Here is a 24,640-nt window from a genome sequence, read left to right as displayed (position 1 = left end):
GGGAGCAACATCCCAAAGACCACATGCAACTTTCAGAAAGTAAAAGTGACTCTGTCCAGAGCTCCAATGGACACATCATGGGCTCCTAAAGAGGCTCTGAAAAGCAAATTTGCCCAGTAGTTGTCTCTCTCTCTAGGCTGCAGTTTCCTAGAGACAGAAAAGCAGGGTGCATCGGTGTGAAGGCTCTTGTTGGAAAGTGATGAAGCATCCTGGGTCTGGGTTTAGAGACCTTACTGGCAATAAGTAGAACACCAGCATGTACAAGATTCTGCTTGCCCCACTGCAGGGTTGCCGGAGTCCTAGAGTAAAAGCACCAAGGACAGTGCTAAGAACTGGCTGGAGCACATGTCAGCCAAGGAAAGGAAGGATGAATGAGGCTGAAGAGACTGCAGGGCTGCAATTTAAATATCCAGACCTATGCATCCTCATCTGGGATAAGTGGGTTCTGGCAAAATTTAAGAGGCTAATAATAGGATGGAGGGGTTGGCAGTAGCATGGCATACTAGGTAAGTGGCACCAAAAAACGGCACAATGAACTTTCACTCTTTTTCTCTGTACAGTCACCTGTTGCACCAGAATTTGCAGCAGTGGGGATGAGAACTGAAAGCTGTATTTCTTCCTCTCTCCACTTTTTGCTATGCCACTGAAAGGCAGACTTTACACCACATCTTCTACAGACACAGGCAACTTAGGCACTCCTAGAGCAGTATTTAAACAGGCAGCAAAAATGATTGTGAAAGCCTGCTAGATCCTTTGCATGAAATGTGTCGGAAGGTGTTTTGAAAGCTATTTCTCATTACTAGCCTTACAAGGTTGCATTAAACTTTCAGAATCACCGTTATTCTAAAATATACTTTTTACACAGTACCAAGAAAACCAATCTAAGAATCCGTCCATGGAAAAGGGGGAAGAAATTCTGAAGGGAGAAAATAGGTACAAGAAATATTAAAGCCAGTGCAACCAGATCAGTAAAGAGCAATTTAATGGCAACCTTTCACTAGTGTATCCTTTTTAATAGTGAATGGTACTGTGAGCAATTTTGGCCTCCAAAAATGGTTTTAAATGGGCCACCTTCTGAACAGTTGAGAAAAGAACATTTACAGGCACAATTTAGAATATATTAAGTCAAAGAGAAATAGACTTAAACTACTGGCTTGATCAATAAATACAAGTTTTAAATAGGAAAATAAGCGGGTATTTTTGCTTTGTTTTGTGTTGTTTGTACGGAAATACTCAATTTTTTTTTTTTTTTTAATATCAGAGAGAGGATATCTAAGAAAGAGCTACCTCCCACACATGGGTTTTCACAGAAGAAACTGAAATTATTTCCTTAAGAAAGGTGTCATAACACACTGAGATCTCCCATCTGTCTAGTGTAATTCCAGCCCCAGAAGGCTCCACATAGAATGCGTTCCTAACAAAATGATCCACCCTTACAATGCTATCTGGGCTATTATAACCACACAGGCTTCACAGTTAGAGAGGGCCACTGATTCAATTCGTGCCAAGCACAAGAGTTCTAAGCACTAAAGAAAGACCTTGGAGATTATCAAGTCCAACTTCCTCATTTTTCAGAAGAGAAAAAGATAAACCAGAAAAAGCAGCCAGGTCAGAGGTCCACATTAGGTGAAAACAGGTTTCTCAACAGTGGCTCTACTGGCAGGTTTTTTACTAGGCACTTATTTTTTGCCAGGGCCTGTCCTATGCATTGTAGGATATTTAGCAGAATCCCTGGCCAGCTGCAATCCCCCTACCCAACTGTCACAATAAAAAATGACTCTGGACGTTGCCAAATGTCCTTGGGGAGAAGGCAGAGAGGACAAAACTCCCCTAGTTGAGAACCACTGGGTTGGCATGACTGGCAACCAAATCCCTCTGACTCCCAAGGTGATCTTTTCATTAATCACACAAATACTTCTTGTTTTCAAATAAATATTTTGGAACTAGGGATAACTGATTAATGCATTAAGCCACCACTAATACCGATTACATGTCAAAAAATGTGATTAAAAAACTCTTAAAAATGTATCTTACATATGTGGAATGTCAGGCACACACAGATGAGTAAATGCACATATTAGCACATATATACACACATACACACACATGAGCCTGAAAATGCACAATCTAAGAAACAGTGAGTTATTTTTGGTTGGGTAAAATATAGTAATGCCATTGAAAAGACAGTTCAAGGAGAAATCTCTTTACAAATGGTAAACTTTCTTACCAGCCTTAGAAAAATTCGCTATACATTGTAGCTATATACTGAGTCATCTTTAAACACACACACACACACACACACACACACACACACACACACACACACATAAGAAGGGAACTCATTGTCAAGCTGTTTAACCACCTTATTGTAAAGATAAGAAAACTCCACTCTAACAGCTAAAGTTTCCTAAACTAAGTGCTTCAAAATAGTGCCAGATTGCTTCTCAAACACAGAGGAAAAAGCCAGACATACAAAGGACACAGTTTCTACCACCAAGGGCAGCCTCTGATTTCCAGTTAATTATAATATTGAGATATTACCTGTTTCTCTTTTTCCGGTGTTCTCTATTAGAATTTTCTGATTCACTACCACTGCTTGTGTTACAGCGAGAACGTGACCTGAAGACAAAATGGTAAGAACAAAAGAAAAAGAAACACATGTTTATAACTTATGAAAAATTTCAGAAAGGTTTATATTGCTCCTTTGGAATTCATTTTGCAGTTAAATTACCAATCCAAACATCAAGAGCTGTATTATCCCTCTCCCAGTTAGTGTTTCTGAACTCAGTCAGACATCTAACTGAGTGTATAGCTCAGGCAATAGCAATGCAGGGGAAATATAAAAACAGATTAAGGAGAGTATCAGCATGTTCCCAGAAAGGACCACAAAATCAATCACTTCTAACAGAACTCTGACATGGCAAAGCTGTAAGTCGGTGGTGGACTAAATATGGACACAAAATCTTGTAACCCTTCCACCCATACCACTGAGAGAGGTGGAGCTTATTTCCCTAGCCTCTGAATTTACACTGGTCTTGTAACTGATTTTACCAATAGAATCAGGTGGCAGGGGTACTCTGTCAGTTCCAGGACTAGCCCCTTCACAGACTGATAGCTTCTGCTTCCCCATAGCCTAAAGAAGCGTAAAAGAGGGAACTTCCACCAAGATGGTCGAACAGGAACAGCTCTGGAGTGCCACTCCCAGCACCAGAGACGCAGAATACGTCTCGTTTGAGAGTTCTGCAGCCAGCATATCAGTTCAAGCTCGACCTGGGACGATCCAGCTCGGCTCGGGGAAGGGCATCCGCCATTGTGAAGGTGGGTCTAATCTCACCTGCACAAACAAAAGCCAGAAGAAGCCTACACAGCAGCCGGGCTGAGTCTGAGGCAGCCCAGCAGTGACTCTGCAGGCAGACAAGGGATAGAATGCCTCCTCAAGCAGTTCCCTGACCCCTGTATAACAAAAAAAAAAAAAAAAAAAAAAAAAAAGCTTTATACAGCAGAGGGGCCTATTAGAAGGAAAACTAAAAAACAGAAAGAAATAGCTTCAACATCAACAAAAAGGACGTCCACTCAGAGACCCCATCCAAAATCACCAACTTCAAAGATCAAAGGTAGATAAATCCACGAAGACGGGAAGAAACCAGCACAAAAAGAATGCAATCATCAAAGACCAGAACACCTCTCCTCCTCCAAGGGATCACAACTCCTCACCAGCAAGGGAACAAAACAGGATGGAGAATGAGTTTGACAAACTGACAGAAGCAGGCTTCAGAAGATGGGTAATAACAAAATTCTCCAAGCTAAAGCAGCATTGTAACCCAATGCAAAGAAACTAAAAGCCTTGAAAAAAGGTTAGACGAAATGCTAACTAGAATAACAAGCTTAGAGAAGAACATAAACAACCTGATGGAGCTGAAAAACACAGCATGAGAACTTCACGAAGCATACACAAGTTTCAATAGCTGAATCAATCAAGCAGAAGAAAGCATATCAGAGATTGAGGATCAACTCAATGAAATAAAATGAGAAGGCAAGATTAGAGAAAAAAGAGTGAAAAGAAATGAACAAAGCCTCCAAGAAATATGGGATCATATGAAAACACCTAATCTATGCTTATTCGGTATACCTGAATGTGATCAGAATGAATCCACGCTGGAAAACACTCTGCAGGCTATTATCCAGGAGAACTTCCCCAACCTACCAAGGCAGGCCAATATTCAAATAGAGGAAATACACAGAACACCAGAAAGATACTCCTCAAGAAGAGCAACCCAAGGCACATAATCATCAGATTCACCAGGGCTGAAACAAAGAAAAAATGCTAAGGGCAGCCAGAGAGAAAGGTCGGGTTACCCACAAAGGGAAGCCCATCAGATTCACAGCGGATCTCTCAGCAGAAACCCTGCAAGCCAAAAGAGAGCAGGGGACAATATTCAACATCCTTAAAGAAAACAGCTTTCAACCCAGAATTTCATATCTAGCCAAACTAAGCTTCACAAGTGAAGGAGAAATAAAATCCTAGACAGACAAGCAATTACTGAGAGATTTCATCGCCACCAGACCTGCCTTACAAGAGCTCCTGAAGGAAACAGTAAACACAGAAAGGAACAACCAGTACCAGCCACTACAAAAACGTACCAAATGGTAAAGACCAATGATGCAATGAAGAAACTGCATCAACTAATGAGCAAAACAACCAGCCAGTAACAAAATGGCAGGATCAAATACACACATAACAATATTAACATTAAATGTAAATGGCCTAAATGCCCCAATCAAAAGACACAGACTGGCAAACTGGATAAAAAGTCAAGACCCATTGGTGTGCTGTATTCAGAAGACCCATTTCACATGCAAGGACACACACAGACTCAAAATGAAGGGATGGAAGAAGAACTACCAAGCAAATGAAAAGCAAAAAAAAAAAAAAAAAAAAAAAAACTGGTTGCAATCCTAGTTTCTGATAAAACAGACTTTAAACCAACAAAGATCAAAAGTGACAAAGAAGAGCATTACATAATGGTAAAAGGATCAATGCAACAAGAAGAGCTAACTATCCTAAATATATATGCACCCAATACAGGAGCACCCAGATACACAGAGCAAGTTCTTAATGACCTACAAAAAGACTTAGACTCCCACACAATAATAGTGGGAAACTTCAATACTCCACTGTCAATATTAGACAGATCAATGAGACAGAAAACCAACAAGGCTATCCAGGACTTGAATGCAGATCTGGACCAAGCAGACCTAATAGACAACTACACAATGCTCCACCCCAAATCCACAGAATATGCATTCTTCTCAGCACCACACTGCACTTACTCTAAAATTGACCACATATTTGGAAGTAAATCACTCTTCAGCAAATGCAAAAGAAGGGAAATCATAACAAACAGTCTCTCATACCACAGTGCAATCAAATTAGAACTCAGGATTAAGAAACCCATGCAAGACCACACAACTGCATGGAAATTGAACAACTGGCAACTAGATAAACAATGAAATGAAAGCAGAAATAAAGATATTCTTTGAAACCAATGAGAACAAAGACACAATGTACCAGAATCTCTGGGACACATTTAAAGCAGTGTCTAGAGGAAAATTTATAGCAATAAATGCCCATATGAGAAGCAAGGAAAGATTTAAAATTAAAACGCTATTATCAAAATTGATAGAGCTAGAGAAGCAAGATCAAAAAAACTAAAAAACTAGCAGAAGACAAGAAATAACTATGATCAGAGCAGAACTGAAGGAGATAGAGACACAAAAAAAAGCTTCAAAAAAATCAATAAATCCAGGAGCTGGTTTTTAAAAAGATCAACAAAACAGACAGACTACTAGCCAAACTAATAAAAAAGAAAAGAGAAAAGAATCAAATAGATACAATAAAAAACAATAAAGGGGATATCCCCACCAATTTCACAGAAATACAAACTACCATCAGAGATTACTACAAACAGCTCTATGCACATAAATCAGTAAATGTGGAAGAAATGAATAAATTCCTGGACACTTGCACCCTCCCAAGCCTAAACCAGGAAGAAGTTGAAACCATGAATAGACCAATAACAAGGGCTGAAGTTGAGGCAGCAATTAATAGCCTACCAGCCAAAAAAAAAAAATCCAGGTCCAGACGGGTTCACAGCCAAATTCTACCAGATGTACAAAGAGGAGCTGGTACCATTTCTTCTGAAACTATTCCCAAAAATATAAAAAGTGGGAATCCTCCCTAACTCATTTTATGAGACCAACATCATCCTGATAACAAAACCCAGCAGAGACTCAACTGAAAAAGAAAACCTCAGGTCAATATCCATGATGAACATAGACGCAAAAATCTTCAATAAAATACTGGCAAACTGATTGCAGCAGCATATCCAAAAGCTTATCCATCATGTTCAAGTAGGTTTCATCCCAGTGATGCAAGGCTGGTTCAACATATGCAAGTCTATAAATGTAATCCATCATATAAACAGAACCAAAGACAAAAACCACATGATTATCTCAATAGATGCAGAGGAGGCCTTTGACAAAATTCAACAGCCCTTTATGTGAAAAACCTTCAATAAACTAGATATCGATGGAATGTACCTCAAAATAATAAAAGTTATTTATTACAAACCCAAAGCCAATATCATACTGAATGAGCAAAAACTGGAAGCATTCCCTTTGAAATCTGGCACTAGACAAGGATGCCCTCTCTCACCACTCCTACTGAATATAGTATTAGACGTTCTAGCCCAAGCAATCACACAAGAAAAAGAAATAAAGGATATTCAATTAGGAAAGGAGGAAGTCAAATTGTCTCTGTCTGAAGATGACATGATTGTATATTTAGAAGACTCCATCATCTCAGCCCAAAATCTCCTTAAACTGATAAGCAACTTCAGCAAAATCTCAGGATACAAAATCAATGTGCAGAAATCACAAGCACTCCTATACACCAGACAAACAGAGAACCAATCAAGAGAGAACTCCCATTCACAACTGCTACAAAGAGAATAAAATACCTAGGAATACAACTAACAGGATGTAAAGGACCTCTTCAAGGAGAACTACAAACCACTGCTCAACGAAATAAGAGAGGACACAAGCAGATAGAAAAACATTACATACTCATGGTTAGGAAGAATCAATATTGTGAAAATGGCCATACTGCCCAAAGTAACTTACAGATTCAACACTATCCCCATCAAGCTACGACTGAGCTTCTTCATAGAACTGGAAAAACCCACTTTAAACTTCATATGGAACCAAAAGTAAGCCTGCATAGCCACGACAATCCTAAGCAAAAAGAACATAGCTGGAGGCATCACACTACCTCATTTCAAATTATACTACAAGGCTACAGTAATCAAAATAGCATGGTACTGGTACCAGAACAGAGATATAGACCAATGGAACAGAACAGAGGGCTCGAAGGCAATGGCACACATCTACAACCATCTGATCTTTGACAAACATGATAAAAACAAGCAATGGGGAAAGGATTCCCTGTTTAATAAATGGTGTTGGGAAAACTGGCTAGCCATGTGCAGAAAGCAGAAACCGGACCTCTTCCTGACACCTTACACTAAAATTAACTCCAGATAGATTAAAGATTTAAACATAAGACCTAATACCATAAAAATCCTAGAGGAAAACTTAGGCAAAACCATTCAGAACATAGGCACAGGCAAGGACTTCATGACTGTAACACCAAAAGCAATGGCAACAAAAGCCAAAATAGACAAATGGGATCTAATTAAACTTAGGAGTTTCTGCACAGAAAAAGAAACAATCATTAGAGTGAATTGGCAACCAACAGAATGGGAAAAAGTTTTTGCAATCTACCCATATGACAAAGGGCTAATATCAAGAATCTACAAAGAACTAAAGCAGATTTACAAGAAAAACAAACAAACCCATTCAAAAGTGGGGGAAGGATATGAAACATATGCTTCATATGAAAAAAACAAACATATGAAAAAATGCTCAGCATCACTGGTCATTAGACAAATGCAAATCAAAACCACATTGAGATACCATCTCATGCCAGTTAGAATGGTGATCATTAAAAAAACTGGAGACAACAGATGCTCAAGTGGATGTGGAGATACAGGAACACTTTTACACTGTTGGTGGGAGTGTAAATTAGTTCAACCATTATGTAAGACAGTGTGGTGATTCCTCAAGGATCTAGAAACAGAAATTCCATTTGACCCAGCAATCCTGTTACTGAGTATATACCCAAAGGATTATACATCGTGCTATTATAAAGACACACGCATACATATGTTCATTGCAGCACTGTTTACATTAGTAAAGACCTGGAACCAATCCAAATGTCCATCAATAATACTGGACAAGGCAAATGTGGCACACATACACCATGGAATACTATGAAGCCATAAAAAAACGATGAGTGCACGTCCCCTGTAGGGACATGGATGAATCTGGAAACCATCATTCTCAGCAAACTGACACAAGAACAGAAAACCAAACACTGCATGTTCTCACTCATAGGTGTGTGTTGAACAATGAGAACACATGGGGACAGGGAGGGGAACATCACACTCTGGGGTATGTTGGGGGTGGGGGACTAGAGGAGGGGCAGCAGGAGGTGGGGAGGTTGGGGAGGGATAACACTGGGAGAAATGCCTGATGTTGGTGATGGGGCAATGGAGACAACAAACCACCATGGCATGTGTGTACCTATGCAACAATCCTACAAGATCTGCAAATGTACCCTAGAACTTAAAGTACAAATTTTAAAAAAAGGAGTGTAAAGGAAGTGTCTAAAGAAGTGTAAGCTAACCAGGTGGAGAGACTAGGCAAAGACATCCCAGGCCTCCAGCCTTTCTGCCAAGATGTCAACATGAAAGAGAAAGGCCCCCCAAAAAACACAATCTCAGCTGTCATCTGAACACAGCCTCATGAAACCGAAAACAAGACTAGCTAAAAAGATAACCTGTTCAACTGACAGAATTTTACTAGATAAATACAGTTGTTGTTGCTTTAAGCCAATGAGTTTTGTAGTAGTTTAGAATATGGCAACAGATAAATGAGACAGCTTCTCCAAGACACAAAGAAGAGAAAACAGCACTGTCTCAGGATGCAACAGAATGGAAGACATGGAATCAGTTGAAGATAAATTGGTTTTGGAAACTAAAAAAATAATACCCCCACTTTTTCCTCAACTCTGAGCATTGCTAAATCTGCTAACCCTTCTTCCCTCTGGCTCTCCTGCCACTTTTTTTTTTTTTTTTTTTTTTATACCTCCTCCTTTGCTTTAGTTCTGAATCTTCACCACTGTTATGGGCTTTCCTGTGAAAACAAAGACATTAAAGCAAAAGGAAATTATCAATTGGCTAAGGAAAGCACAATAAAATGAGTTTCACTTAATACCTATATGTCATACCTTCATTCATTCACCAAACATTTAAGTCATGAGTGTATGCCTAACCCTACATACAACAGGTCCCAGAAATATAACATTAATAACAACATCTGGCCTCACTGTAGTGGGTTCTGCAAACCATCTGAATTCTATTCATCTAATGATGAGGTTAGTTTGCAGTTTCAGAACTGCAATCCTCCAAGCTGATTTCTGCCATAGTAGAATTGACATCATCTCACTTGGATGCCCTTTCCCATACCCTGGCTCCAAATTCTTTTTATCTCTTCTCTCATAACCTCCTCCACTTCAACTCAGCAACCTACAACATGGTCATACTTTGGACTTTATCGTCTGTAACCACCTCCAAACACTTTGCTCTCTTACCCCAATCTCCTCTTCTTCCTTTTTAACATTCCCCATTTACTTTCAAACAGCTTCAATGGGGCATCCTGGTTAAAGGTGCTGGCTCTGGAGCCAGACAACCTGAATGTGAATCCCATCTCCTCCAATGATGAGTTGTGTGATTTAAATAAGTTGCTTTTCTATGCAGTGACTCACTTTTAATAGATTCTCCTTTAAAGTCTGCTCTAAAGGATAAAATGAAATTAATATATTTAAAATGCATACAATAGGACCTGGGCCATTGTTAGCGTTCAATCAAGATAAGCTGTTATTGCTTATTCGACTATTTCCATTATTCCTTTTCTTTGACCCCAATAAGACTATCTATTGACCTGGCTACTCTCCACCAGCTCCTCACCTCTCTTCACTGTCTTCTGTACTCAGCTTAGATTTCCTAATACATCATTTCAGTAACATGCATGCTGATACTCAACACGTTCCCTGACTCTGTTTTTCATTCCATCTTTTTGGTGAAAATCCCAGACATGGGTGAATCTAACCATGGAAGTTTTCTGGATCAGTCTTAAATAGCTGGCTGAGCAATGCTGGAAGGAGTCACACAAAAGGGGTCTATTAGTTACACTGCAAATCTATGTCCATAAACCTGAAGTGGGGCCACACCATGGTTCGGCAATCCTGTCAAATTTCACAGATCTAAGTACAAAGCAGTTTCAAACTCTCCATCCTGCAACCCTCTGACCCATAGTATCCTTGTTTCAGCAAATGACTTTGTTTTCTCCTTCCAAAGGAAAAAGTAGCCTACAGATGGAACTCTTTCATCTTCCTGCTACCAAAAATAAAAACTTACTAACGTCTCCTCTGTTATTTATGGATTTATCCTTATTACCAAGGTCAGTCTCTCCACCAGTGCTTTGTGGGTCCCATCAGCTCAGGTCTTCTCAATGAATTTCATTAACTACCCCCCCACCTCTCACCCATAGTCACCTTGCCTGTCTGACAGACTCTTTTTACAAGCTATTAACTTTTTCAAGTATCTGTCGTTCAAACACAGACCTACTTTGAGTCCACATCCCCCCTCATCTGCCCAGTCCCTCCTCTCTCCTCACAGCCAAACTTCTTGAGAATGGTGTTTATGCCCCATGCTCCATTTGCTTACCTTCTTTCTAATCTAACGCCTTCCCACTATGATTGGGCGGGATGGTCACGGCTCTTCAATACATAGCTTATGTTACCCCATTTCCTTCAAAATGCTTATATCAAATAACATTAACACCAATATGTGGTCCCTGTTCTTGCATCAAATTTTGGGGTCACTATTTAGCATAAACACAATTATATGGATATTGTTCACAGATGATCTAAATAGTGTTCCAGGAATATGATTCCATTCTTTTATAGGTTTTAAATTTTCTGAGAGATGATACTTGCCTAAGTTTTCCATGTACATATCACTTTCTTAGTGTTCTTTTGCTTATCACTAATTCTTCAAATTCTGAGAGAACTGCAAAACTCCTGCTATGGATAGATGCTCAAGTAATCTGCAAGTTCCATTTATATTTCTCCTGGAGCTCTCTACCCTCCTGCTTATAATACCTGGACCACCTGCTTTTGATTAACTCCCTTCACCATAATCCAAGGAACTCCTGTTGCGTCTGTATAATGGGCTCCGCATCTCCAGGTCTTCTGGCTACTTCTCTGGGTTTTGGTAAAGTGTATCTTTCAGTTGCTAACAGAGAAAATTTGCATGGCAGATACTCTTTTTTGGAATTCAAAATTTCTAAAAATGTCTTTATACAAACAATTACAGTCATCGGGGCCTAGACTCCTAAATTTAAAATAATCTTTCAGACTTCTGAAGGCAATTCTTCTTTGCCTTCTTCCTCTGATATTACTGTTAAGTGGCCCAATGTCTTTTTTTTTTTTGAGACAGAGTTTCACTCTTGTCACCAAGGCTGGATTGCAGTGGCACGATCTCAGCTCACTGCAACCTCTGCCTTCCAAGTTCAAATGATTCTCCTGCCTCAGCCTCCAGAGTAGCTGAGATTACAGGCATGCACCACTATGCCTGGCTAATTTGTAATTTCAACAGAGACAGGGTTTCACCATGTTGCCCAGGCTTGTCTTGAACTCCTGACCTCAGGTGATCCACCCAACTCGGCCTCCTAAAGTGCTGGGATTATAGGTGTGAGCCACCAGGCCTGACCCCCAATGTCATTTTGATTTGTCACCATTTGTACATGGATTTTTTTTCTCTCCCATATTCCCATGTTCATTCTATATCTTTAGAATTCTTTCTTAAATTATGTTTTGAAATTTAATTATAATGAACCTTGTAATGAATCTAACTTTTCAAATGATTATGATAAATGCTCAGTGGGTTCTTCTTTACAATGTCACATCCTTCAGTTATGGAATATTTACTTGTGCTGTTTCTATAATAGTTTCCTCTCTTGTGTTTTATCTGTTCTTTTTTCATAGAAATTGTATTAGTTGAATGTCTGATATCTAGGTTTGATAATTTTATTATCCTTATTTCCATACACTAGTTTTACTGTGTTTTTCTTGTTGCTGTTGTTCCATTGTGGGGAAAATTTTCTTAATGTTGCCTTCCAAATCTTTTACTGATTATTTTAAATTCTAGCACACTAATTTAAAGCCTAATAACTGTTATTCATTGGTCCTTACCTTTGTAATGATAGAAATTGATATATTTTTTCATCTTTCTAAATAGTTTTTTAGAAATTTTTCTTTCTTATATTGTCTGTTTCCTGTGAGAATGTCCCCAACCCCACCCTACACCGCATTTGTTTGTTTTAATCTTTGCCTTTCCAGACAGAAGCAATGTTCAAATGCAGGTGTTCATGGCTCTCTCTCCCTATTCAAGCAATAAGTGTTCAAATTACTGGAGCCCTTTGGATGGTGCAGAGCATATTAACTAACGGCCTCACAGTAATATGAGGGCAGCCTCAATCATTTCATTGAAGGATCCTTTGAAAGTAAGTACATGTATGTCTTTTCTATTGTACCTGGTCCATTCCCTGCAGTGGGATTCTCTAATCTCATGCCTGGGATATATAACCACTTCATTGGAAGATGCTTTGAAAGCTGGTATCCACAGTCTTTTCTCTTGCCCCTGTCCATTTCTTACAAAGGGATTCTCTAATTTTCTGCTTAGGTGATATAAGCCTGGATTCTAGTATTCTGGGAATGAAGAGAGAAGGGAGACATTTGGTATGCAAATTTTCACTCTTAATTTCTCCATGGGCAAAATTTCTCTTTCTCCTTTACCAGTTAATCTTCTTCAGTTAAGCCAAATGCTTGAGCTTCTTACAACTCTGTCACTGGCTTTGTCTTTCTGCATTCTATCTATACTATCAACCTAAACAACCTAATCTCTATTATATATTTCAAGTAACATACTTAAGATTATATTTTGGTCCATAAAACTAATCTATCTCCTGACTTATATTCAACAACCCATGGGAATCTTGCACGTGGACTTCTATAAATTCAAGATATCAGAAACTGAATTGGCAATTGTCCCATTCAAGCCGGCAAGGTCCTGATGATTCTATTTCTACACAACACATCTGAATTCATACAACTGAACAAGCTTTGGTTTCACTCTGGACAGCTCCCAATCCTCTACCCCTCATACTGATCCTCCTACCAATTTTACCTCCTATTGGCTACTGAAACCATCTACTTCTTTATATCTCTACATCATCGCCTTGGTCCATGCTCCCATTCTCTATTGCTAGGACTAGTACAATAGCCTGCCACCTGGTCTCTCCATTTCTGCCATTACCCTCTTCCACCATTTCTCCCAAGGATGGTAAGGGTCATCTTTACAAACACAAATGTGATGTTATTGAACTGCCTGTTTAAAAAAAAAAAAAACAAAAAAAAAAAAACAAAAAAAAAAACACTGGTCTAAGGACCAAAATCCTGAACAAAGTCCAGGTGGGCTGTAAGGTCTGATCCCACCTTTCTCTCTAGGCTCATTTCTAACACATTTTCATTCACTATCAGAGTTTGATAAATTCTGGCCTTTATTCCTTCTCATGAACGCTCCCTGTTTCCTTCCCTCCCAAGGGTTTTGCACATGCTAGCCCCTCTGTCTGGTATGATCATTCCTTCTTTTTTGCCTGCTTGTATCTCAGATTCTGGCACAAGCAGCCAACCTCAAGAAACCCTTCCCCAACCTACTTGGCTCAACTTCCCCTAACAGTGCTCATTACACAGGTGTTTATTAAATTTATCATGCAGTCACACTTATGACATGTGTATACTTTTCTGTATGCATGCTAGGTTTCAATAAAATTTTTTTTAATTCCCTTAAGTACCACATATCTTACCTTCATATTACACAGTAAAGTCATAATGGCACATATATTCCTATGACTCATGTATTTTCCCCTTAACAGCACAGGAACTTTGTCTAGTGGTGGTAGCACACTGCAAGGCAGACAGCAGGCACTCAAACATTTTTGAATGTAAAGGTAAAAGCTGAGGAGTGAAAATATATTGTACTACCAGAAAATATGCTGGCTTTCTTTTTCTAGAATAGGAATGTTTAAATAAGCAGGCTTCAGGGTCTCCATAAACTTTGAAAATTATATGAAAATGTTTATATGTATTTAAATATGAACCTGTCTTTCCCTAGGGAATGAATCCAACATTTCATCAGATCTCAGAGGGTAGTATCACCCAAAAAGGTTAAGGATCACTATTCTGGACTCGGCCAGAAATTTGATAGCTTGTATCCATTTCACAACAAACAAATGACAAAATAGGAAATATTGACACTTATTGCAAAATGTGTTATCCTTACATCCAAAGCAAAGTAGAATTTCCTATTATTAAGTTTAAATAGTTGACATTCTTCCATGTCGATGACATGTCTGGAATTTAAATGTCAATGCTAATCCAGCAATGTAGAGATTTGTGCCCAGTGCAAGTTAAATATGTGTGAAGATAAAACAAGATGGACAAGGACAGGGACGCTTATAGGGCATTTATACTGGAAAGAAACAGAGAATACGCTTTAGTCTTTTTATGTCAACATGCAGCAATGGCTCGCTGCCTCAAAACACACCTTCCGAAAAGAGACCTGTAAGTGCACCAGGCAAAAGGCTCTATGAATCCTCAGGCAAAAAAATTCTCTTCCCAGCAAATTTAAATAGCCTTCCCCCTGGAATATGCCAATGAAAGGATCCTGTATCCACTCTCCACAATTACTTCTCTGTGTTTCACAGGAAGCCACCGGAAAATCAATCTCAGTGTAGAAGTCAAGTCTGGATTTGGGAGTATAAATGCTGCAAACGATCTCAAGCAATTATTTTGTACAAAAAAAAAATGCAAATGTGGGCATATTTTAGTAAAATTTAATTAATTTCATTTTCAAACGTATTAAAATGACTATCTGCTCAACACGTATACTTATTTTGTTTAGGGAGTGCTGACAAATTGCACCAATTAATTAAGGGTGGAAAACTATAAAATTCTATCTACCAATAACATATACTAAATTCTAATTCTAATCATCCCCACCCAAGTCGCCTCAATATACAACACACACAAATGCACTTTAAAGTATTTCCCAGTGGTGCTGCTGTGGTTTTAAGTATTGTCCAAGTTGAACCAACTCTTGGTGTTCCCAAGGAGAAAGCTGAGTAAGAGCTGAAGTACAGCCTTATTTAAATGAAGGCTATCACTATCTCCACCTTTTTCAGATGTACAGACCGGGATTCAAATCCTACATGTGCCACAGAGGACAAGCTACCATCATCTCCCTAAGCCTCAGTTTTCTCATCTGTAAAAGTGAGGTGGTGATGCTGGGCTGAATAGTTTTCATTGGTACTCGCCTCTACTGACTCATCTATAATCTGCCCTCTACAGTCAAGAGAGAGCCTGGAAATTTTATATTCCTGGACACCTTTGCCAGCTGGGTTCTACTTAAGAGAGACTCCAGTAAGATTTGAAGGCAGAGAAAGAGGAAAGTGATTTTGCTTCTAGTTGTACCTGTGGCATCAACTCTTGCACTCCTGAGAAGTAGGGGTTCTTTGTTTGGCTAAAGTGGTGGTACCTCCAGCAATGTCAGCAACAGTGGTCCCCGCCTAGCATCTGTCACGGTGCCTGCAGCAATGTCAGCAGCAAGACAGGTTCAGGATTGCCAGCCCAAAGGTGGAAGTGGCTCCTGGTCTCTAAGTAACACCCACTTCTCTCCTTGCATTTCTTCAGTCCAGAGCTGTAATAGCAGCTACATCTCTGAGTTACACCACGCTCTGCTTTTGCACCTTCAATCCTACTTACACCTTTGCACCAATTCCCTATTTAATCCCTCTCTGCTAGAATCACATCGTGCCTGAATACAAATGCCAGTTCCCAAAGGGTTATTATCAGGATTAAATGAGATAATATATAGCAAGCATTTTGCTCAGTACTTGGAATATGGCCAATATCAAACAAATGCCTTCTATTACTCTATTATTCTATCTAATCACTTTTGGGTCCTGATCTAGCCCCATCACATCAGTCCTACTACATGAAGGAAATATACACCCTTCATTTCTTAACCATCAAAGGATTTCAGTGAAGTTGAATTTGGTTTTAGAAAGATGGGGATAAAGCTCTGGGAAACTAGCAGAAGCAAAAGGGATCAAGCAGCAAAGGGCCAGCAAGTGTTTGTTAACTAGGGCATAGGTGAAAGAAGGGCTCAGTTTCCAAACATGCAGTGTACATAAAAAGAGTTTTGATGATTACCTAAAATCATGAACTGAACTTCTTACAGTTATTAAAAGTCTTTTAGGCTGGGTGCAATGACTCATGCCTGTAACCCCAGCACTTTGGGAGCCTGAGCTGGGAGGACTGCTTGAGGCTAGGAATTCAAGACCAGCCCAGGCAACACAGTGAGCGAGACCCCAACTCTACTTTAATTTACACATTTTTATTTTTTTAAAAGAGGAAAAAGAAAAAGTCATTTATATAATGCCAATTATGTAGGTACTCAAAGAAAACCACAGTCCCTGTCACGTAGGAGTGAAAAGAATTTCACTGATGAGTCATTTCTACGTTGTCTTCTCTTGCACCGGCCACACTGCCCAGCACACCTTGCGGAGCAGTCCACAACTTCCAGCTAAGAACTTTTTTATTAAGCATACATACACAAATATAATCCCTTCAAACATTCTAACCTTACAGGTAAAATGTAACAGGATTCATTTTTTCTGTGCTTTAAAAGGCATTTTTCACCTAATAAGGCTTATCTTTAAGTGTATTGTCTTCTCAGGTAGAATCAATATGTTTCATATATTAAGATATACTTTCTATACTATATACTATACATAATACACACTTTTAGTATATATTATACTAGTTTTAGACACATTAGTCATAAATAGGATACTGAAATCAAGTTCCTGCTTACATTTTATGAAAGAATTCTCCAAAACTCTGGCTAAGATAAATGCTTCAGGATTCCTAACTTATTTTATCTCAAAAAGAGTAAGCTTCCCATTATCTTGAGAGAAACCGTAATGTTGGTGTAAGAATCATCTGTTACAAAGATGGGCCTGGGACAAAATTCTTCTGTTGAAAACTGCTAGCAGAGGGACTGTATTCCGCTTACCTCCTCCTCACAGGCTGTACAGAGTCATTGTCACTTCCACAGGAGGGGTTTCGGCGACGCGTGTAAGGGAACTTTGGTGACTTAGTGCGGTCACTGGGAGAATTGTAGAGTCCACTGGAGAGAAAGAGAAATGGTCACAAAGAGTCCAGAGAGGTCCTGAGGGAAGTCCAGACCTAGAGTAGGTGGTAACTGCACAGCTGGTACTTCCACGTGCTTCTCTTTGCTGACAAGATTTATTGAAAGAAAAGAGGTAATATCTGGCAAATCAAATCATAAAGGTCATTATTTTGTAGGAATGCCATTTGTCTCACTAGCCTTCAGCAGCAAAAAATGAACACACACAAATGATAACAATAACAATTCATATATATGATGAATTTACCCCTTTCTAAACACTGACTCAACTAAAGGCTTTACATGCATTATCTCAGCTAATCTTCATATCAGCCTTCAGCACTGACATATAATTATTAGACCTGTTAAACAGAAAAAATATTGAAATATAGACTACTTAATTAAATGGCCCAAATAAAGTAGCTAGGAAGTGGTAGGGCTAGAATTTGAACCGGTAAGGTACAACACGGATCTGTTACTGGTTTGGTAGTTGTTACCAGAAATAAACTAGACATATCCATATTTTTAGGAATAAAGGTCTTCCAGCATCATTATTCATCAGCTACAGTTTTTGACTTAAGTTTTTAACCAAAACTATGAAATGGGGCAAATTATCGTTAATATGTCATTTAGAGTTTTCGGAAACATATTACTTTACAGGCAATTTCATATTTCTTAGGTTTCCCTTTTGGCTTTCCAGGAAAAAGTTTCATGTTATGAAACATACTGTTGATTTTCACTTCAGAAATCCCAGACCCTCCGCCTCTCCCAGTCACAATGATTTAGAGTCTGCCCACTTTATCCACAGCTAGCTGTGATCAGTGACCCAGCAGCTGGATTCCTTTATTCAATGAGCTGCAAGTGCTAACCCCTTTTCTACTGTCTCCTTTATAGAAACAATGATTCCCTTTACCTCTGGGGGCCATTTTCTTCCCATGGTGCATGAGATTTCCTTCTTTGGGTATCAGGACTATTTTCATTCTTTGCTTTCTTAAAGCTTTAATTAAAAAAAAAAAAGTATGAAAAATAAATTAAGTAGAAAACAAAAGTAAACACACAAACTTATTTGTTAAGTAAACTTTTTTTTAACAAAGTTAAAATGTGCATGCTTATTTGCTTGTTTACACCTGTGACTCTAAAAAGAAGATGAAGTCGCTACCTAAAAACTCTATGTCTCCAGTAAGTACCTTTGGGTCTTTCCCCACTCTTTCTTTCTAGATTTACTGTTTTAGTCAACAGATATCAGGTCCATCAACTGTTAAGAAACTCTAGAGTCCACCTGCAGGAGAGGAAACAAGGATAACCACAGAGCCAAGAAAAGAAGAAAGCCAAGGAGGAAGGACCTGGGCTTCCCAGGATCTTCAGCCTGGATCCCGTTTTACGACAGTGATCAGAGAAGCCCTGGCTCCACGCATGGGTCTGAATCCACACGGGTGGGTCAGCCTCGGGCAGGTTCAGGCTACCTAAACTGACCTTTTCGCAGCTTCCGACACATGTTGGCTTCATCCCTCCAAATCCGAATGACTTTGAAATGCTATTTCCTGACCTAGTATCATCTTTCAGTCCTAAGAATGTAAATATAGCTGAGTTGTTATTCTACCCTTAACAAATTATTTTAGAAACCCATGGGGAAACACAGAGACAAAGAGGAAGGGACACATCAGAAGCCTCCAGGCACCAGGGCAGGAGGGTTGTGTCACCTCTCACATCCTCAGGAGTCTTAGCTTCAGACAAAGATAGAGCTATTTAACTCCAAATCCACTTTTAACCCTGGCTTTTTGAGGAATCCTCTATATAGCTGTCCTAGGACACAGTGATAGCAGAGTACTTTATAACAGCCAACAAAGAGGAGAGAGGAAAGATGACAAGGTCATTGAAAAATAATAATAAAAAGAAAACAGACTTGCACCCTAGTATATTATCCATGAAGGAATCAATATAAGCCTATAAAACTATGTATCTGACAGAGGCATACAACTCATGAGATTTGTAGATAGTATATAGTAGCTAAGTTTTCTATTATTTTTATAAAGGTTAAAAACTTCTACAGATCCAATTTCCAAAGTAAAAGCTTACCTTTTGAAATGAAGAAAAGTAACAAATATGGTAGATACTTAAGACAACAGTAGAAAGTGTATGTGTTCAACAAATCAGAAAAAGCAAAGAGAAAGGAGAAGGGAGACTGAAAAAGAAATAGGAAGATAAAAGAGGAACTGAGAGAGTAGATAAAAGTTAAAGAATAATGAAATCTGGGTGACAAGTTAATTGCATTCACTCCCTAAGGTATTTCTCATCTGAAGCTTGAGAGGAAAACTTTGGTGGCGCTTCAGGTATCAGTACTATCACAGGAACGTGGTTGCAAAGGGGGTTGAAAAATATTGTTAAAATGGCCATACTGCCCAAAGCAATATACATACAAATACAATGCATACAAATATCAAATATCAAACTACCAACATCATTTTTCAATATACATACAAATATCAAACTACTGACATCATTTTTCACAGAAAATAACTATTCTAAAATGGAACCCCCCTCTCCAAAAAAGCTCAAACAGCCAAAGCAATTCTAAGCAAAAAGAACAAGGCTGGAGGCATCTTACTACCCAACTTCAAACTATACTACAAGGCTACTGTAACAAAAACAGCATAGTATGGTCCAAAGCCCAAAGAAAAGACCAGTGGAATAGGATAGAGAACCCAGAAATAAAGTCGCACACCTACAACCATCTGATCTTCAACAAAATCAACTATAACAAGCAATATGGAAAGAATTCCCTAAATGGTGTTGGGATGGCTACCCACATGCAGAAGAGTGAAAATGTACTCCTTCCTTTTACCACATACAAAAATCCACCCAAGATAAAGAAGTTATGTAACACCTCAAACTATACAAATATATCTTAAAAGAAAACCCAGGAAATATCATTCTGGACATCAGTCTTGGCGAAGAATTTATGACTAAGTCCCCAAAAGCAAGTGCAACAAAACAAAAAATTGACAAGTGGGACTTTAAATTAAAGAGCTTCTGTACAACAAAAGAAACGATCAACAGAGTAAACAGACAATGTACAGAATGGGAGAAAATATTCACAAAATATGTATTTGACAAAGTCTAATATCCAGACTCTATAAAGAACTTCAACAATGAAACAAGATAAAACAACACCATTAAAAAATGGGTAAAGGATATGAACAGGCACTTTTCAAAAGAAGATGTACACACAGTCAACAAATACATGAAAAAATACTCAACATCACTAATCATTTGAAGAAAGCAAATTAAAATCACAATGAGACACCATCTCACACTAGTCAAAATAGCTATTATTATTATTATTACTTTTTGAGATGGAGTCTCACTCTGTCACCAGGCTGGAGTGCAGTGGTGGGATCTCAGCTCACTGCAACCTCGGCCTCCTGGGTTCAAGCAATTCTCCTGCCTCAGCCTCCCCAGTAGCTGGGACTACAGATGTGTGCCACCACACCCAGCTCATTTTTGTATTTTTAGTGGAGACAGAGTTTCACCATATTGACCAGGATGGTCTTGATCTCTTGACCTTATTATCCGCCTGCCTCAGCCTCCCAAAGTGCTGGGATTACAGGTGTGAGCCACCATGCCTGGCCCCAAAATAGTTATTTTTAAAAAGACAAAAAATAATAGATGTTGGCAAGATTATGGAGAAAAACAGAGTACTTTTTTCTCCCCTTTGAGACGGAGTTTTGCTCTTGTTGCCCAGGCTGCAGTGCATTGGCACGATCTCAGCTCACTGCAACCTCCACCTGCCAGATTTAAGTAATTCTCCTGCTTCAGCCTCCCGAGTAGCTGGGATAATAGGCATGCGCCACCATGCATGGATAATTTTTAATAGAGATGGGGTTTCTCTCCATGTTGATCAAGCTGGTCTCAAACTCCCGACCTCAAGTGATTCGCTCACCTTGGCCTCCCAAAGTGCTAGGATTACAGGCGTGAGCCAGGGCACCCAGCCAAAAAACACTTACACACTGTTGGTGAAAATGTAAATTAGCTCAGCTACTGTGAAAAGCAGTTTGAAGATTTCTGAAATAACTTTGAACCACCATGTGACCCAACCATCCCACTAGTGGATATATACTCAAAGGGAAACAAATAATTCTGCAAAAAAAGACACATGGCCTGGCGTGGTGGCTCACACCTGTAATCCCAGCACTTTTGGAGGCCAAGGTGGGCAGATGATGAGGTCAAGAGATTGAGACCATTACGACCAACATGGTGAAACCCCATCTCTAGTAAAAATACAAAAATTCGCTAAGTGTGGTGGTGCATGCCTATACTCCCAGCAACTCAGGAGGCTGACACAGGAGAATCACTTGAACCCAGGAGGCAGAGGTTACAGTGAGCCAAGATTGCACCACTGCACTCCAGCTGGGGCAACAAAATGAGACTCCATCTCAAAAAAAAAAAAAAAAAAAAAAAGGGCACATACACTCACATGCTCATTGCAGCACTATTCACAATAGTAAAGACAGGGAATCAGCCTAGTTGACCATGAACAGTGGACTGGATAAAGCAAATGTGGTACATACACACCATAGAATACTATACAGCCATAAAAACAATGAAACCACGTCCTTTGCAGCAACATGGATGCAGGTGGAGGCTATTATCCTAAGTGAATTAACACAGAATTAGAAACCAGATACCGCATGTTATCACTTACAAGTGGGAATTAAACATTCAGTACACATGGACATAAAGATGGGAACAACAGACACTGGAGACCACCAGAGGAGGAGTGGGGCAAGGGCTGAAGACCACCTATCAGGTACTGTGCTTACTACCTGAGTGATGGGATCATGCAAACACCAAACCTCAGTGATACATAAATTACCCATGTTAACAAAACTACCAAAACATGGACCCCCAGACCTAAAATAAAGTTGAAAAAATAATTTTTTTTTATTTATTGTACACCTTCTTCACATGCCAAAAAAAAAAAAAAAAAAAGGAGGATTGTACACCTTCTTCACATGCCAAAAAAACTTGGGATCTGAATCTCATGGAAGATTGCTGTTCTTATGCTGAACATAACACAAGCATACCTTGTACATACAGATGAAGCTGATGCTATTTATCCACAGCTGTGAGGCTAAGGAAATATGGTAAACTGAAGATATGCAATGATAAAGAACCTGTCATTCTAAAAAAAAGAACTGGTATATGTCTTAGAACTAAATAAAAAACAAAACATAGGCAAATCCTTGGGTAAAACATTACAACTCTGAGAATCTTCAGATGTTAAAGTTATCTTGCTGAGAAATTATGAACTACATTCCTCAAAGTAGCCACAATCCCACTGAATGAAGACACCATTATTTACTAAAAAAAATATCAAGTAGATGATCTAAGAAGTCTTTGCAGGTCACATATCTCTGACTGCTGGGACTTCCCCATGATGCATGTAGGGCAACCCCATAGGGCAAGTGAGCTTATGAAAGCTGCTCATTGTTGTCTATAATGCTGTTCCGTGAACATAATTGGAGATAAGAAAAAAGGACTCTGCAACAGTGTCTTAACAGAAAACAAGGCTGAGCTCTCAGGGAAACAATCCATGTAATATATTAAGAAAAGGCTTTTCCACTGGGAATGCCCCTGGGAAAATAGATGCAGAGGACCATGACAAGTCTTCATACATATGCAATCACTGACTTCTGAGGCTCTGATGCCTCTAAATACCATAAACCCTCTTTCCAGGGAACAGTTCAGTGCACCACTGTAATGAACACAGTACATTAAACTTGAATATTATCTACTTTATTTTACAAGTCCCTCTGAGTTAGTTCATTATATCATGGCATTTAAAAAATCACAAGGAATTTTCACTTTGCTGTGGAGAATGCAGATCACAGACTATCTGTGAGTTCACCTTGCTGGGACAAAAAGAGCATTTTCTTCAAATGAGAGAGGCAGGTCCTGATGTTTTATATTTCACTGGTGTTTTAATGTATACTTTGGCCCAGAGATTATTTATTGGAACCCATGGATCAAAAGCATTCATTAATCATCAAAGTTAAAAGATTTTTAACCTTGTCTACAGAAAAAATCATTTTTATCATAGCGTATGACTGCACATTTCTTAACTTCACTGACCTTTTTACTGGTGAAGGTGCAATAATTTTAGTTGTTCCTTCATTTTCTCCATTTTCCATGTTTGCAGTTACCCTATTGATGCTGTTTGATCCTAGCAGAAAGGAAGAGAAGATGTAAGGGAGAAAGGAAACAGTGATAAGGAAATGCAAAGAAGCAGACGACTTATTTTAAAATACAATTTTAGGGACACTGTGGCACATTTTATTGATAAAGTATAACCCCAACTAAATAATGAATCGCCCAATAAATTTGAGGTACTATTTTCTAAGGTGTATTAAACCCTCAACATAACAATGTCTTAGGGGTCTAGGCTATGACTTTTTCAGACTTCAAAACTAAGTCTCCACATATTTAGATGTTAAAATAACATTCACTTTAGACTGTTAAAATGATATTCTGAGATATTTAGTACCATATATTAGAATATAAAACATAATGATCAGCTTCTGATGACTATGTTGTGAAGAAGTTTCTCAGCATATTACGGCAGTCTCCAATTGAAATCAAACAAAAAATTTCAAATCTGAAAATATTCCAATTCATAGTGCAGTGCCAAAATAAGAGTAATATACATGTGATCTGTATCACTCACATACAAAAAAAAAGATGTTTTCAAATGTGTTCTTCATGTAAACATTCCTAAAAATCTGAAACTGAATTTTTTAAAGCTGTTATTCCACAGATTTGCATACATGCTAGAGGAACCAGTAGAGGGAGCCCACAGCAGACACAATGCTGGAAGTCATGATTGAAATAAAGATAATTGAAGGGTCTGGGCCCATCTAGGAGGTCAGGCTCCCACTCTCAGGGCAGAGGCTGATAAGCCTGCAGGAGTGAGGTGTGTGGGTTCTGGGAACAACTCTTCCCCAGTGGGCATGCATCTTACTCAAGGAGGCGCAGTTTAGATAAGCAGGGGAAATCGGCATGCACAGATGTCCACAGGCCCTGCTCAGCTATGTCTATGTGCCATGCAGGTATGTCTTCCTTGGATCTACTCCTGCAGGGGTATGTGC

At 39.0% G+C, this 24,640-nt stretch overlaps 1 protein-coding gene across 1 annotated transcript in view; it reads right to left on the bottom strand.

The window, feature by feature from the left end:
* EPB41L4A (erythrocyte membrane protein band 4.1 like 4A) overlaps positions 1–24,640 on the bottom strand; it is a 265,551-nt gene that overhangs the window by 26,991 nt on the left and 213,920 nt on the right. Inside the window, exons 13-17 of the mRNA XM_032274491.1 lie at positions 23,628–23,718; positions 18,409–18,492; positions 17,382–17,495; positions 9,268–9,315; positions 2,542–2,619 (exon numbers count right to left, since the gene is read on the bottom strand). Coding sequence (XP_032130382.1) covers positions 2,542–2,619; positions 9,268–9,315; positions 17,382–17,495; positions 18,409–18,492; positions 23,628–23,718 — 415 coding nt within the window. The remainder of the gene's footprint in view (positions 1–2,541; positions 2,620–9,267; positions 9,316–17,381; positions 17,496–18,408; positions 18,493–23,627; positions 23,719–24,640) is intronic.

The sequence above is a fragment of the Sapajus apella genome, unplaced genomic scaffold (genome assembly GCF_009761245.1).
Source record: "Sapajus apella isolate SASKATOON/1434 unplaced genomic scaffold, GSC_monkey_1.0 scaffold1, whole genome shotgun sequence".
Taxonomy (NCBI): domain Eukaryota; kingdom Metazoa; phylum Chordata; class Mammalia; order Primates; family Cebidae; genus Sapajus; species Sapajus apella.
Note: the sequence above shows the minus strand (reverse complement) of the source record. Positions and strands in the feature narration are given on the sequence as shown.